Source organism: Sminthopsis crassicaudata, chromosome 5, assembly GCF_048593235.1.
Source record: "Sminthopsis crassicaudata isolate SCR6 chromosome 5, ASM4859323v1, whole genome shotgun sequence".
In the NCBI taxonomy this organism is placed as follows: domain Eukaryota; kingdom Metazoa; phylum Chordata; class Mammalia; order Dasyuromorphia; family Dasyuridae; genus Sminthopsis; species Sminthopsis crassicaudata.
In genome coordinates this window covers 62,865,724-62,882,188 of record NC_133621.1, presented here as the reverse complement: position 1 = coordinate 62,882,188, position 16,465 = coordinate 62,865,724, and the positions used below count along the sequence as shown (strand labels likewise).

At 38.1% G+C, this 16,465-nt stretch overlaps 1 protein-coding gene across 1 annotated transcript; it reads left to right on the top strand.

The window, feature by feature from the left end:
* Positions 1-2,605: 2,605 nt before the first annotated feature.
* Positions 2,606-14,594, top strand: LOC141542518 (uncharacterized). The gene is made up of 5 exons (XM_074266966.1): positions 2,606-3,029; positions 3,482-4,241; positions 6,375-6,913; positions 7,991-8,057; positions 11,695-14,594. Exons 2-5 carry the CDS (start codon positions 3,491-3,493, stop codon positions 13,212-13,214), a joined length of 2,877 nt encoding a protein of 958 aa, XP_074123067.1. The 5' UTR covers positions 2,606-3,029; positions 3,482-3,490; the 3' UTR covers positions 13,215-14,594.
* The last annotated feature ends 1,871 nt before the right edge of the window (positions 14,595-16,465 follow it).

Genomic DNA, 16,465 nt, shown 5'->3' with positions numbered 1-16,465 from the left:
ACAATTTCCTAGTGGCCTAATTTTGTATACTTTACCTTGCCAAAAATTTGATTGAATCAAGTAGAAGCTTTTCCGAATAAAGAATTGAATGATAGGGTTATTCTAAATTATTTTTTTTTATCTCTTTACTGAAGGGTTAATTTTTGTATCAGAAACCTTTTGAAAATTACTGAAACTGCAAGTGGAAATGCTACCAAAGTGATCCCTTAGTTAAGATTTTGGAGGCAGTATGGCAATAGAAAGGATGTTGGAAAGAAAATTGTAGGACCAGTCTTTGAATCCTATGTCTGCCACTTACTAACTCTGGGGTGTTACTTTAAGTTTCTAAGTCTCAATATTATCATCTATAAAATGAAATGATTAGGCAAAAGGACTTCTAAGATTTATGAGCTCTAAGTCCATTTTTCTTCTTTTGTTTTGATTTTAATAGCATTTTATTTTTCTAGGTGTATATAAATATAGTTTTCAACATTCATTTTTGCAAGATTTTGAGTCCAGTGTTTTCCCCTCCCTTGCTTTCCCATTCCCCAATAGAGCAAGCAATCTGATATATGTATCTGATACAGGTTATATATGTACAATCATTTAAAATACTTCCATATTAGTTACTGTGTGGAAGAAAAAAAAACAGAACAAAAGAGAAAACACAATAAGCAAGAAAAAGCAAACAAAAAAGTGAAAATAGTATAATTTGATCCTCATTCAGTTTCCATAGTTTTCTGGATACAGATGGCATTTTCCATACCCAGTCTATTGGAATTGTCTTAGATCAATGTATTGTTGAGAAGAGCTAAATCTGTCATAATTGGTCATCACACAATCTTGCTGTTGCTGTGTATGATGTTCTCCTGGTTCTGCTCACTTCACTCAGCATCAGTTCATATAAATCTTTCCAAGCTTTTCTGAAACCATCCTGCTCAGCATTTCTCTAAATTTATTCTTACAAAATGTCAGTATTTGATTGGGGAATCTGTATGAGGTGAAGCTCATTCCAGGAGATTAAACATGCTGAATTTGCAACTGAAAATACAATAATGAAATTAGACTGTCCTGTTCTTTACATTACTTTGTAGTAGTTAGAAAGTTTCTAAGTGAGATGCTTTGGAAAGTATGTTGATTCTTCCAGAGGTCACTATTATAAATTACAGTTCTGTCACCCTCATGGTGCCCTAAATGTTATTCTTCCTTCTAGCAAGTGTTCTATTACATATCCAGGTTTTATTGTTCAGTGATCTTGGTGAAGAAGAGTATATTTACTTTTCAAAAGCTTTCTCAAAAAAAATCCTATGAATTATCAAGATTTATGAAATGTCAATTATGTGGTGAAAAATAGTTCAAAGTTAAATAACACTATAGAAAGATGAGTTTGTGTTAGGAAATTCTATGTTATTCATTAATTATTCACCAATTTAGAGTTGAAAGGGATCTTAGAGAATACCTATCTAGTTACTTTATACTTGAATAAATTGAGGCCCGGAGAGTTTGGTAGATTTGTTAGTCACATAGGTAGTAAATGGTAGAGCTGGAACTTGAATTCAAATCATTCTATTCAAATTAATTGAAATCCAAAAAGCTTGCTGATTTTTCTGTGAAATATAATCATGAGTTATATTTATATTTGTATATGATTATTCAAGGAAAATATTAATTACAATTTTAAAAAATGAATTCTTCATTGTCTCTTCTCTTCATCATGGTGAAACTTCTTGGGAACACAACTTATAGACTTTGAGGGTTATCTCCTATCAGAAATTAGTGCCCATAGATGTTATCTGTCTAGAGACAATCTGACTGGAGACAGCAAATTTCTTTATTAACAGATCGTGTGGTTCCCCCCCCCCCCCAGGCTGGGGTTAAGTGACTTGCCCAGGGTCACACAGCTAGGAAGTGTTAAGTGTCTAAGATCAGATTTGAACTCAGGTCCTCCTGAATTCAGGGCTGGTGCTCTATCCGCTTCACCACCTAGCTGCCTGGACAGATTGTGTTTTGAGAAATTCTATTAGAGCTTTGATTTGTGTTTAAATACTTTTGCAGGACTTTTGTGAAGGGAGATTATTGTTATGCTTAAATTTTTGGAATTTGGAATACATTAATAATTATGTATGCTAATAAGAGAAAAATCTAGAAAGAAAATCTTGAGTTCTGAAGTTTCAAAGAAAGATGCCAATTAACTCATCAATGATGGACAATACAATTATTGAATAGGTTTCATTGATTTTTTTCCATAAAAATTTAAAGATTGATATGATCACAAAAATTATAATTTCTTCTTATTAAGTAGGCTAAGAAAAACAATTACCCAAGTACCCATTTTATTATGTTTTATTATTATATATGAAACTATTTCCCTTTCTACCTATAAATCTCATTTTCATGGAACATACAATGTTTTAAAGGATATGTAAAATCAGTTCCCTGAAGTTTTTGAAAATATGCTTGTCATAAGTCTTCTAACAGATCATTAATTACATTGATTCATTGTCATATATTCAAAAATATTTATTTTTCAAGGGGTCTGGTGTTGTGATCTGGAAAGCTACAGGATTCCAAAGTGGAGAAACAACTACTCCAATATATAAGAAAACTTGAAGAAGTTCTTCTGCTTTAGGTCTGCTACTCATCTTTCAAACTGACCAGGCCTCCAAAGGAAAATTGAAGTCTCATTTGGAGTTGTTTTCAGGAATTGTTTTGGGAATATGCTCAGCACCAAGCTTGTTTTAAGAAGATCGCTGGTTCACAATTCCTCATGGGATTGAACGAGTTTCTTTCTGGTGCCTTCCAAACCTTACATCGTGGGCTTGGTGTTTATAGGGTTAAAGGGAGGTGCTTGAGAAATCTGATGCTAAAGAAGTCTTAGGAATGTTACACATGTTACACATCCCCCTGCCAGCCTTTCCCAGCAGATCGGTCACCCGGGCTGCTGCAAGGGGAAACTTGACTCTCTCATCCTTTTATTCCTGCCTGGACCCTGCAGACTCTTAACTCCTACAAGAACCTTTCCCAGCTGTTCCCTCTACTCCTTTCCTCAGGTAATAAAAAAACAAGCAACAATACGCAAACAAAGCTTTTTGGAGGTCATGGAGGGATGAATGAATCGGCCACGAGAAGTTCCTAGGTTCGGGGTGAGCAAGGGGGCAAAGGGACAGGGCTTGAGTGAAAGCTGCCTTGGCCTGGACGGTGGAGTTGGGCAGGAGGTGCATCTCCAGCTGTTGCAAGGCGCTCAGAGCTGCACTGTGGTTCTTCGGCCCGGGGCCTTCACCAACTGCTAGCAGACTCCTTGCTAATCTAACTGGGCGGACCGCCCTGGGGATCAAGTTCTGAAGGCTTTCTTTGCTAAATGTTGGTCCTTCTCTCAGGCGAGGTCACAGTTGGAAAGAGGTTCTGGTGGAGTGCTGGGGCAACCGCGAGCTTATGGACAGACGGCGCGCTGTCCGTGGGCTCTGTCCATTGATCCGTCCTTTCTCTCTGTTTGCTCTTTCAGGTGCCCACCATGCGGGAGGTGCGGCGGGGCTGGCCCGGGAGCGGCGCCGGCGGGGGCTGCTACGGCTACCTGGGTCTCTGCTTTCTGTTGCTTGGCAGGGGCGGCGCGGACCTGTGCCTGGGTCCCGCGTGCGAAGGCGGCGGGACGGACCCCGAGCCTCCGCAGCCCAAAGCCCCTTGCCTGCAGCCGGGGAGTGCCCGCTGTCCGGGAAGAGCCGGTCGGCCGTCGCGCTCCTTCCTGCACAGCGCTTCTGCAGGCCGCAGCCAAGCCCAGGTCAAGCAGCCGGTGCAGCCGGCCCCGGCCCTTGGCCTCTCTTCTGTCTCCTCCAGCCAGCCCCGCGTCGCCGCCGCAGACCCCAAGCCGCAGCCGCCCCTGGAACGAGTTGCCGCCAGGAGCGCCCTGGAGCTGCCGTCCCCGTGCGCTCCCGGAGCTGATTGCGCCGGAGCGGCCGTCGGGGCTCCCAACGCCACGGCTCCCGGCTTCAGGGATTGTAAGGGCCTCGAGTGCCGGCTGCCTCCCCTGAGGCTGGCGCGTCAGAAGCACAGAGCGGGCAGCCGGAGCCCTTCCTTCCAGCAGCAGGGAGAAGGCTGCGCGGGGGCCAAACCGGGGCCAGGACCGGGACTGGGAGAGCCCAGCCTGGTGCGGGTCACCGAGAGAGCCGCTCAGTTCATCGGGGAGGTGACCCCAGAGCTGGCTCATGCTGCCCCTGACCTGGGGGGCGCAGGCCTTGGCGTGCAGCTCACCTGCGACATCAGGCCAGGTGGGTTGGGAGGGGACAACCCAGGGGAGAGGGACACCACAGTCCCAGTGGAATTGCCTTCACTTGCTCATCGTCGGACTCCTGAGACTTTACTAATTCTGAGAAGGACTCAGTTTCTCCTTCTGTAAAATCAGAATCATAATAATAGTCCATAATCTGCTCCTTGAGGCATATCATATCAATGTGGAGAGAAAGCTGTGTGACTTTAGGCAAGTTAATTACTCTTTTAGTGTCCTGGACAATTTTCATAAGCATTTATATTGCTGACTACACATTGCCTATCTGTTTTGGTTGAAAGAGGACTGCATAGATGAAATCACAGATCCCTTCCCCCCAAAATCGGCCACCTCAACTACGTATTAATAATAGCTAGTATGTATTAGCACCTACTGTGTGCCAGGTACCGTGTTAAGTGCTCTATAAATATCATCTCATGTGAGGAGCCATCACCCCCATTTGGCAGTTGAGAAAATGGTGCTAAAAGAAAGTCAAGTGATTTCTCTAAGCACACAGCTAGGGTCTGAGGTTAGATTTGAATCCAGAACTTCTGATTCCAGGTCTGGCATTCTATCCATTATGCTGCCTAATTACTTGAGAGCTGAGAACCAATAAGTAAATAATTCACCTCTCTGAACCTTAGTTTCCTCATTTGTAAGATGGGGAGAATATTTGTAGAGCTTGTTGCTTTAAGCATCAGATAAAATAAGTAAAGTGCTTTGTAAAATTTAAAGCACTACATAATCGTCAGCTATTTTTTTAAAAAATAGTTTTTGGTTACCAATGTCTTTAATGTCTTAATTTCTCTTATTGTGTTCAATTATGTACAACTTCTTTCCAATATTTATTTTCTTAAATGAGTTTGAAAACATGTTCTAGTTTTCCAATTTCTGTTACATCTTTGTATATAAATTGTATAATACTTCATTGAGATAAACATGAAAAGTTATAATTATTTTACAGCTTAAGACTTGCTGGAACAAGCCAACTAAGGGAATGGGACTAGAACCCAGAATTTCCATTTCATATTATTTTCTTTTTAAAGTCTATTTTTGGAAGCAGCCAGGTGATTCAGTGGATAGAGGGTTGATTTTTAGCCTATGAACTTGTTTTAACAATGGGGAAAAGCAGTTTAAGAGCACTAGACTGAATCAAGAGATATGAGTTCTAATTCTGATCCAGCTCTAAATAAGGCGCTGGACAGAATAAAGTGCTCTGGACAAATCTTTTCTTTCCAAGCACTATCATTTCTAGAATAATGGAGTTGGAATAAGTAATGCTTAAGAATCCTTCCAGCATGAAAATTCTATTTGGAGAGCATGGAGGAACTTAATTGAAATTGAATATAGAACTCTGGAAAGTAAAAGTGAACAGACATTATTAGATTATGCTTCTATATCCAGAAAAAAATTAATTTGAGCAATATTTGGGCATCTTTTCCCCCTGGATTAATTAAAATAGACTGGGCTGTGTTCCAGGCAGTAATTGCCATGATCTGCAATGATTTTGCTCAATTGAAGGAGCCTAGATGCCTTATTAAGGGGGAAGGAAGAGGGGGGTGTTCCAGAAAATTAATTTGATCAGAATGTTTCAGTGCTATGTAAAAATAAAAGGGTTTAGAGAAATGCTCCTGGCAAATGCACTCACTTGTTTGTGTTTATTTTTGAAAACAATATTCAACACCAAGGGAGTCCTTAATTATAATTAAATTTAAAAGACACTTTTTACCACAAACCTAATTTTTTCACTCAGGACAATTCTGTGTCAGGCAACAGATCTCAGACCTTGTTGAGGGAGATTAATACTCTTGGACTGACTGGTCCATAGGTACAAGGACAATGTATTTCTGAACAAAGACTAATTTCACTCCATTTGAGTGTTTGGTTTGCTTTTCCTGTACTATAGATGTAAAAGCATCTATGATCCAGTACATGGAGGAAGATTTTGTTTGTAATGGAATCTTTTCCTCCAATTTCTAAGACTGTAAACAAAATGTCTAATTATTAAAATAATCAGCACTTTGCATTAGTATTCTATTGCATTGTGGCAGCTTAGCATTTTAATGTATTTATACTAAAACAGAAAATTAAAGGCAATAACATGGAAGATATAGTTATTTTTTGGATTGTGTTACAGGAGAAAATGAAGTTCCTTCTGAAGATGCTCTTATCCTGCAACTGCAGCTTGCTAAAGGACAAGAAAAATTTGTTGAGATGTTAAAAAGCCAGCAGAAAGTAATTGCTGATTTGCAGCACAAACTCACTGAGCAACAGAACATGCTGATTAGCCAGCAAACAGAAATCCTAGAACAGCAGAAGAAAATGTATGAGCAAATGAATCTCATTAAGGTGCAATACAGCATGCTTTTTGACACAGTAAAACAGATGTCATTCCAGAATTTGCAGGGGGACATCCAGCACTACTTTCAAACTCATCTTCAAGGACTTCAAAACCAAGTCAGAAATCATCTGCAGAAGTCATACTCTGTGCATAAAGTTGAAGTTGATGCAAAAATGATTGATGTTGGAGAAACTTCACTGGACTGTGGCCTTTGTGAAAGTGATGAATTTTGCAATTTCCAGAAGACACCTTCTCGGTGTGAAAAATGCACTCTTTGCCCTGCTGGTTTTTTCCAAATGTCTGAATGTTCTGCAAACACTGATCGGATTTGTCAGGTAAAATGTTATATTTATTTTACCTTGTTATATTATATATTATACTCTAATATATGGGGTATAATTAATGATGTTTTTTAAGGATTTTGTAAGGCATTGAGAAATTTCACTCCAGTTCACTTAAGGTAACTTTCTAATAACTCTTTTCCTCACCTTGCACCAAGAGAAGGAGTGTGTTTCATCAGTGGTGCTTGAAAATCAATATTGGCATTTCCTAGTTGTGTGATCCTGGGCAAGTCACTTAACCCCAGCCTCAGGGAAAAAAAAAAGAAAGAAAATAAAGATTGGTCATTTAATTTATTCTATTTTTTGATATATTATAGTGCTATTTTCATTTTATATTATCAGGATCAAATTATATATTGTCACACTGATTCTTGGCATGGCCTTTGAAAAATTCCTTATTAGGGCCACGTTTGTTGCCTTTCTGGAAAATTTGTTGCAGGTCCAGCTGAAAAAAAAACTTTGTACAAATTTAAATTTCCAGATATAAATTCCAGACATAAAATTTCAGAATAAATTCCAAGTATAAACTCTCAGTCATAAATTTACAGCATACATTTCAAATATAAATTCCAGATAAAAATAATTTTAAATTTTAAGTTTCTAATAAAATAATTTTAAATTTTAGTCTCAAATCTTGGGCAGCTAGGTGGCACAGTGGATAGAGAACCAGCCCTGAAGTCAGGAGGACCTGAATTCAAATATGGTCTCAGACACTTAACACTTCCTAGGTATGTGACCCTGGGCAAGTCACTTAACCTCAATTGCTTCAGGGAAAAAAAATCTTCAATCTTAAGTTTTACATAATAGAAAATTGCACTAAGACTTTGGGACATCCTATATAAATGCTTCATTCTGTATGTGTAAACAAAACATAAATAAGGAATTAGTTTTCAGTTTAAAATTTTTTTTTGTGTAATTTGGTAATACATTATATACTTTTTAAAATTACAAGCTTATTTAAAAATGAATCAATATCATAAAGTATATCCAACATTCATATTTGATTATATTTATAAAATGGATTTTAAAAATATCATTATATTTATAAAATGAGATTATTTTATTTTGCAGGACAGAGATGAATGCATTGAATCTCCAAATATTTGTGGTGAAAGAATAAAATGTCTGAATACTCCAGGTAATATTTTATGGGCTATATTTCCTTTGTATCTCTCTATGTGTGACAGATTGGAAAATACCAAGTATTTTTAAATTAGAATTAGATGTTTTAAACACTCTTGATTGTATATGAATGGTTTACTTTGGGGATTTGCTTTGGCAATTTGTGATCTCAAATTGCCTTCTCAAAGCTTCCATGAATCCTTGTGGGAATCTCCTTTCAACATAATCAGGTGTATCTTCAGGGAACACAAAGTAATTTTAATATTATCCTGAGCAAAATATAATTAAGAAAGCAAACTTGGTGCTGTCAAGTCCTGCAGTGCCTTCCTAAGTCTAAATCAAAATGATTTTAAGATTGTTTAGAATTTTTGGTAGCATATACCATTCCTCTTCTTCACTGCTGTAGGTAAGAGAATATTATTCTCCTCTTTTATATATGCATGTATGTATTGTTATAAGAGGTATCCTAAAAGTCTTAGTGCAGTTTTAAGCTCCAATAGCTTAAAGGCTGAATAAACATAAATCAATCAACAAGCACTTATTAAGTGCTGTTATGATGGACACATAAAGGCTTTAATATATTAAAATGGCACTAAGACTTTTGGGATACCTTGTATACATACTTTTTGGTATAGATAAATGGGCATGTGCCTGTGGATGCATATCTGTAATAGTAGACAAAGGGACAGACTCTGCATCTGTGATTTCAGTGCTGTGGAGAGCTTCCAGGTGAGGAAATTCCTTCTTCTAATGCAGGTAAGTGCCTTCTCTGCAATTTATAAGCTTGGATAGTTTTACCATGACCTGAATATGAGTTGAAGAGTGGATCAGTGTATTGAGAGAGATTTGTTTAGGGTCACATGGGCAGTTTGCGTCAGAAGCAGGACCTGAAGTCATATCTTCCTGACTCTTGGCTCTATCTTTTATCTTGCCTCTCAATGGTGATAATTATATATATATATATATATATATATATATATATATATATATATATATATATATACACATATGTAAAATATACGTATATACAAAAACAAATTGTTTACACACAAACATACATATTTCTCCCTGCCTCTGTTTCTATTTCTCTCTTCCTCTGTCTTTCCTTTTGTCTCTCTGTCTATGTTTCTCTTTCCTTCTCTTTCTCTTTTCCCCACATCTCCTTTCCTCCTCCTTCTCTTCCTCCAAGCCCATCTCATCCCACTATAATCAAACAGAGCCTGGACTTGCTACTTTTTTTTTTTCTTTGTCATAATCATGACCTCCATTTATTGTGGGAAAAACACCAGAAATATTCCTCTTTCATTTTCCTGAGCTTTACTAGCTTCCTGTTGCCTAGTAAGGAGAACTACTGGGCCACGAGTTTGCAGGTATGGCTGGAGAAACAGCTGGCTTGGGGAAGGGGAGGACATGAAGTCACTTGTTTCCAAATAATGAAGAGTTTCTATGGGAAGAATGTTCTGTGATATCTCGCTCTCCAGGAGACTAAATGAGAATGACTTGCATTTATATATTGTGCCTTTATAAAATTTGCAAAGCATTCTTCTTGGCTGAGTTACAGTCTTGTTTCAAATTAAGACTGACCCTGAGCACATCAATTACCCTCTCGGTGTCCCAAACACTTACCAAATACTCTTAATTAGCAGAGTCGGTGCCAATTTGAATTGGTTGAGGAGGTTCCTCACCTGGAATGAAACTCTTTGCATGTAATAGGGGCTCAATAAATATTTTTTGAGGTGAATCAAATTCTAATACTTATATATTCAGGGAGGCAAACTTGGATTTATTTAGGATAGAATTAGAAAGCTTCATAGCAATTTACTGCTATGATCTTAAAATTTGAACAAGACTTTGTGAGAAGAGAAAATTAGTATTTATGGTTCAAAAGTCTCTCATCTCTCCCCCACCCTTCCCTTTCCTTTCCCCTTTTCTCCCTCTTATCCCTCCTTTCTCTTTGTCTCTGTCTCCCTGTCTGTCTCTATGTCTCTATTTCTACTTCTGCTTCTTTCTTTCTTCTCTCTCCCTCTCGCCTTTGCCTCTCTCTGTGTTTGTGTCTTTGTCTCTCTCTCTCTCCCTTCTTCTTTCTGCCTATTTATGTTTTTCCTTTTTCCTTTCTCTGTCTCTCCCCTTCTCTCCCTGCTTTTTCCCCTTCCCCTTCTTTCTTCTCTATATACTATTTAAGTGAAGATTTGACTTATTCTGAAGTTAAACATTTCCTACTTTTCACTATTTAGCTTGTTTGTCAGTATAAGAAAAGAGGATCCTGAGGCTGTAGAGGGAAAAGTAATGGTGTACCATAGAGCACCAGAGGGAAAATAGAAATTAATGAATAAAAAGCTGAAAGGGAATGTGAGATATGAGTGTGTTTTGCATTGAATTATGGTGGGGTCATTGTGGGGTTAAGAAACCTCTGATGTCTTTTGTCAAATTATGGTTCCAAAGGCTTCTGTCCTCCATTCTTCAATTAGTCAGGAGTAGAAAATGTTTCCATGACACTGTCCTGCCACCCTCAGCTTTGGCATTAGGAGCTTAGAGAGAAAAACACTACATTGCTCCTGTGCTTGGAATTGAAATCTTAACCTCTGGCTTATGAGCTTCTTTTTTGTTAACAGAATGAGAGACTAAAGACAAATGAGTCTTTTGGGTCACCTAATTGAGTCTTCAATATCCCTTGTGCTTTCACTAAGAGGAAAATTAGGCCTTTACCTAATGCTTTATGTTATAATATGATAAAGTTATACAGGGCACTAATGAAAGAAGAGAAAATTGGAAGTGCTTTCTATTAATTTATTTAAGAAGCATTTATTTTTTTTTAATTTGGTTGTCCACATGAGGATTAAGTAGTTTTATGTTTCCTTCAAGTTCTCTTCAGTATATAACTAATGACCCTCTTCTATACTCTACAAGCTTTTTATTTGGGAATCACATAGAAGCACACATATATGAACAACACATCATAGCATTATCTTAATTTAATTTAGCATTATAAAGCCTTACTGTTGGGGCAGCTAGATGGCACAGTGGATAGAGCATGGGTCCTGAAGTCAGGAGGACTTGAGTTCAAATCCAGCCTCAGACACTTAATACTTCCTGGCTGTGTGACCCTGGGCAAGTCATGTAACCCCAATTGCCTCAGCAAAACTCACATCTCCCCAAAAAACCCAACCAACTTATTATTGGAAGGGATGTTGACAATTTAGGCCAACCTTTCCCACTTGACAGGATGTATGCTCATTTGTGAATAGGAATGTTTCGTTCTTGCTACTGGTACCGCTTTTCAGAGTGACTGGCACTTAGTAGGAACTTAATAATCATTAATGGATTGATTGATGTTTACCCAGCCTTTATTTTATGTGCTCTCACATGTGAAAGATTCACTACCCATATTAAGAAGCTTGATAGTATCCTACTTAGAACCTTTGGAAAATTAGCTCTAAGAACCACTGGTCTGAATTCTAGGGTAGAAAAATGAATTGTGGTTTAAATGAGAATGATTACAGCTTTCCTGTAGAAAAGATCACATTCTGAGTGTACTTCTTTCATTTTTCACTTCATGGTTTTATTTTGATAGGACCCTTCAACCATTAAAATTTTAAACTTGCATTTGCCGGACTAACATTCAATAATATTCCTTGTGCTTTCCTTCCAAACAGGTGGCTTCCGATGTCTGGGCATTGCGGAGAAGGATGCTGCTCTAGGGTTGTGTGGCGATGGTTATTTCTTCAATAGGGAAATTCAGGAATGTCAGGCTTGCTGGGAGTGTGAAGATGGAATGGTGGCTGTCCCTTGCTCTGCAGTCACTGACACTGTTTGCTCGGCGGCCAGTGAAACCCAGCTCACCAAGTCTTGGGCTGCAGACCTCCAGCTGCCCTTGGCAAAACCTGCCTCTGTTCAGGTCTATCCTGGCTTAAACCTTAAGTTAAAAGGAAAGATGCAATTCGATATTGCCTTCATTGAGGACAGCAAGCTTGTCTTCAGGCAGCACGGGCTACTCTGGGTTGACCTCAACTTTGCTGTGAAACACAACTGTAGGAACTTCCTCCAGCTCTCCATCAAGTCAAACAGCAGTGAGGAAGGGTCTGAGCTCAGTGGAGTCCGCATTGAGCAGCCGGAAGGAAAGTACTTCCAGAGTGCCAGCCTAAGCAGCGCTGCAGAAGTAGAGCCCAGCCAGACCCTGGCTGTATTCTTGAGAAGTCCAAATCAATTCTGCAACCAAAGCAAAGACTTAAATGCATATGATCTCATCAGGCCATTCAGCTTGTTCTGGTTGTCCCATGACACGGGGGCGGTGGCCATGAGTGCCCAGATGTCCACAGCTATGCATTATCAGACCAATTACCGTCCTACATTTAAAATTAATTCTGTTTCTGACCCGTACATGATAAGTTTATCTCATGACGGAAGGGGGATAAGGTTTACTGAAGCTGGCGTCATTAAGTTTGTTTTCCACCAGGCTCTGTACTCCATGGGTCACACATGTGTCCGAGAAGGGTTTTCCTTGATTTCCTACATCGGCAGGAATGGCACCAATGTAGAATTGATGAATACGTTCAAATCTGGAGTAAATTACCGAGACACTTCTCTGTCTGCTTCTGGGGCAACCAGAGTCCAGGCTGGAGATCAGATTAACTTTGAGATTTTCTCACCCGCTCAATGTAGTGTTCGCTACTTTGGGGACAACTTGGGCGTGAGCACATTCAGCCTCATCTGGATCCCATCTGCAGTTTCCACTGCTCTTTCGGCCACTGTTTCGTCTACCGGCCTGCCTACTGGAGCTGTCAGGAACAAATTTTTGGATTTCAGACTTGTCACATCCAATGAGAAACAGATACAGCTGGTTTCTTCTGGTCAATTTGCTCAGAGATATTTCATATTTACAGAGAAAGGAGTTGCCAGTGTTGCTTTTAACCTGAAGTTGATCCATTCGTGTAATGTGATCAAGGTTACCTTAAATCAGTTGATTCAGGATCAGACACAGCCAGCAGCAATTGCTCAGCAAATTGGGGGTCAGATGCCAGAGGGAAGCATATGGACCAGTGTGAGCCTCTGCTCTTCTTTTGAAGTTCACAATGGTACAATGATCTCCATTTCTCTTGACTGTGTTCGTGGAAGGATCAATCAGATTGCCCATGAACGTGGAACAGGAATATCAATTTTATGGATCTCTTCTTAACTTTTTTAGGGCATAAGAAAAACTGATGGGTAACTTTGAAGGTACCCTGTGGACATTATACACTATTAAATAGTTTGTGAAAATGCACAAGGTTTTATAGAAATATCCTTACTTCAAGCTGTTAGAGTATATATATATGAAGAAAAAAACTTTCTTTAAAAAAAAAACACCCGCTTGCACTGCTAACATTTTCCCCTTCTAAGATCCATTTGATTCCATTCTAAGATCCATTGGATTTAATCTGGGTTCTAGGTTTTGATACCATAGTCATATTAAATACAGGACTTGTGTAAACATCATGAGAAAGTTGTGAATAAAAACAATTTGACACAGAAATTCAGTACATGTTAGTTCAGTCCCACCAACTCTGAAATTGAGTGTGCTCAACCAAGGTGAAACTCACGTGCCAATTATTCGACGAGTTAGTTAAGTATTTAGTTGACAATGTCTGGTTAAAAAATTCTTTTTAAAATTTCAAATTAAAAGGATGAAGTTCAATTTATAAATTGAAGGAAAAGCATATTAATTATACTGACTTTTATTTATTTTAATCACTATTTATTTCTTTTGACACTGACCTTTAAAAACTATTTGAGAGGTTTTGTTTCTCTTTTATTTGTTTATTAACTTCACCCTCATTCTGAATTCTTGCACTTTGTGATGTCACACATTGATTTCTCTTTGTGAGCTCTAAAATAGAAGTGACCTGCTATTTTGTGTTTTTAGTGATTATTTCAGATTGAATTTTTCTTTTAAAAACTGTTTTGAATCACATATGTGATAGCATAAGGGAGAAAATGCCCTGACCATATGCTGACCAGTAAAGGGAGAGGTTTTTTGCTGAGATTACCCTCTGAGAATAGGGATCGTCTTTTATTTTTGTATGTATCTCCAGTTTTACTTAGCACGGCTTACATATTAGGCATTTAATAAATGTTTAATAACTGAGTACTTATTTGTGAGCATTCAGATTTGCATCCACAGGTCTTTTTCTCTCCTTCTTTTAGAGTTTTGAATGGTAGCTATGTAAGAGTCAAGCCATCTCATGAGCTGTCATGGGGAGGGTGTGATGCAGCTCATTTTTGGTTGGTTGATTCTATACCTCTTGGAGTCAAAGCAGGATCCTCTATCACAGCAGTAATTAGAGATTCGGCATGATATAGTTGGTAGAAGGTCAATTTCAAAGTTAGGAACACCTAACACATATTGGCTTTGTGATCTTGGGTGAGACACTTAGAAAATCTAAGTTAACTAGTGAACAAAGAAAAAGATCATATAACTTGTTTGCCCTTAAGAAAGCCCTACTGTTACAGATATCATTATCTGCAATATCAACAGAGTATTCAAATTTGTCACTAGTTCTTGCTCTGTCTAGCCCAAATTCTGCTTACTGTCCAGTGATACACCAAGTAACAGTGATAGAGAAACAATCTAGTGAATGTATCTTTGTCAGAATACAGATTTCCAGACTTACCTGAAGGGCTATGGAAACTCTGTATCTTCCTTTTTGATATAGTTTTAAGTTCTAGACTTGTTAGGAAGGACCCATCTCATTACTTGAGTGGATTTCTCCCTGAGTTTGTTAGCAGGACAACATCTCCAAAAACATTGACATATATTTAGAGCTAGGAGATAACTTGGAGGTCATTAAGTTCAATGTCTTCATTTGATAATGAGGAATTGAGACTCAAAGAAAATGCCTTACTTAGCCAAAGTCATACAGCAAAAAATAGCGTGGGATAGGTCCTTTTATATATAGGTATATACACACAAATACACATATATACATACACACATATTGTACATGTGTGTATACACATAGATGTATATATGTGTGTGTGTGAATATATATACTTTTTCATGGATAAAGCTTTTCATGGATGGCAGATTAAAGGATTAATTTGTGAAAAAACAGTCATAGTAACATTTGAATGATTAATAATGGAAAGATTAATAATAGGTGTGAAGCTGATTCTATTTCTAGCCTTTTAATGCCTTATTAGAATGATACCCTTATTGTCCTTGTACTTCAGGTAAGCCAACTATTTTTCTTTTTTTTTTAAATAAATTTTTTATTAAAGCTTTTTATTTTCAAAACATAAGCCAACTATTTTTCAATAAATCATTCAGCCATCTCTCTGCCTCTCAGTCCATTTTCAGATCAACTTAAGAAAGAGCCTTGGTATCCCCCAATTTTGCTACTGTGAGGGAGGATTTTCCCATTAACTAGATGTACTGATCATGTGATTCAGCCACAAAGACATTCTGGGGAAGGGTTATTATTTAAGCTATTATGAGTTGCAGTTTGACTAGGCTTAAAAAAACCCAAAAACTAAACAGTTTAAAATAAGGGAAAACCCCCTGAATAGTTCTAGTAGCCTTAATATTGCTACAAGAAGGTGATTCAGATGAACATTGCTGAAGTTCAAAATTAGGATCAGCATAATAATGCCTGGCACTTGATCTGAGCATTTGGGGGATGTTGATCATATGGGGCAAATTTGTTAAATTTATATGTTATAAAACAAACAAACAAACCTCAAACTTTCTTTCTGTAGTCTTAGAGGTTCTTAACATTTTTTAGCTAGTACTTTAGAGTTTTTGATGGTGTTTCTGTGGCATGATCAAGCTTTAGTTTGAGAAGCAACATTTAAAATAGCCTAATTGCCTGTTAAACAGGAAGCCCCCACAGAAGCCTGAAAAGGAAAAAGCACAGTTAGGTTCAGGAGCAAATAAATGAGAAGTGATCTACAGCATCGTGGCAGGAGCTTGGCCTTTGGTTTTGTTTTTTTAGTTTAAGATGATCTGGGAAAAGTTTTAGGGAAGTTGACAAGATAAAAATAAATCAGAAAAAGGACTAATTGGCTCTTATCTAATACTTGACCAAACTTAACCCAGATTCGTATTGTATACATTTTGATAGTATTAACTCATTGTTTTTAGAATTTCCATGCATGATAAAATAATAATACAATGCATGGGCAAGCAGGATAAAAAATGTGGTTTATAAAGCTATGCATTATAAAAAGATAAACTGAGTCAGTCACAGGAAACTATCTGTTGTGTTCTGTACTATACTCCGGTGCCCTCATTGGGTTTGCAGTTTTATATCAAGATCATAGATTAAGGTTGAGGTAGTGGAAAGAATGCTGGATGGATTTGAATCTTGCTTTGTCATTTACTATCTGCCTTTCTTCTCCAGATGAGGCAAATGGGAGTGACTTGCTTAGGGTCACATAACTAGTAAGTGT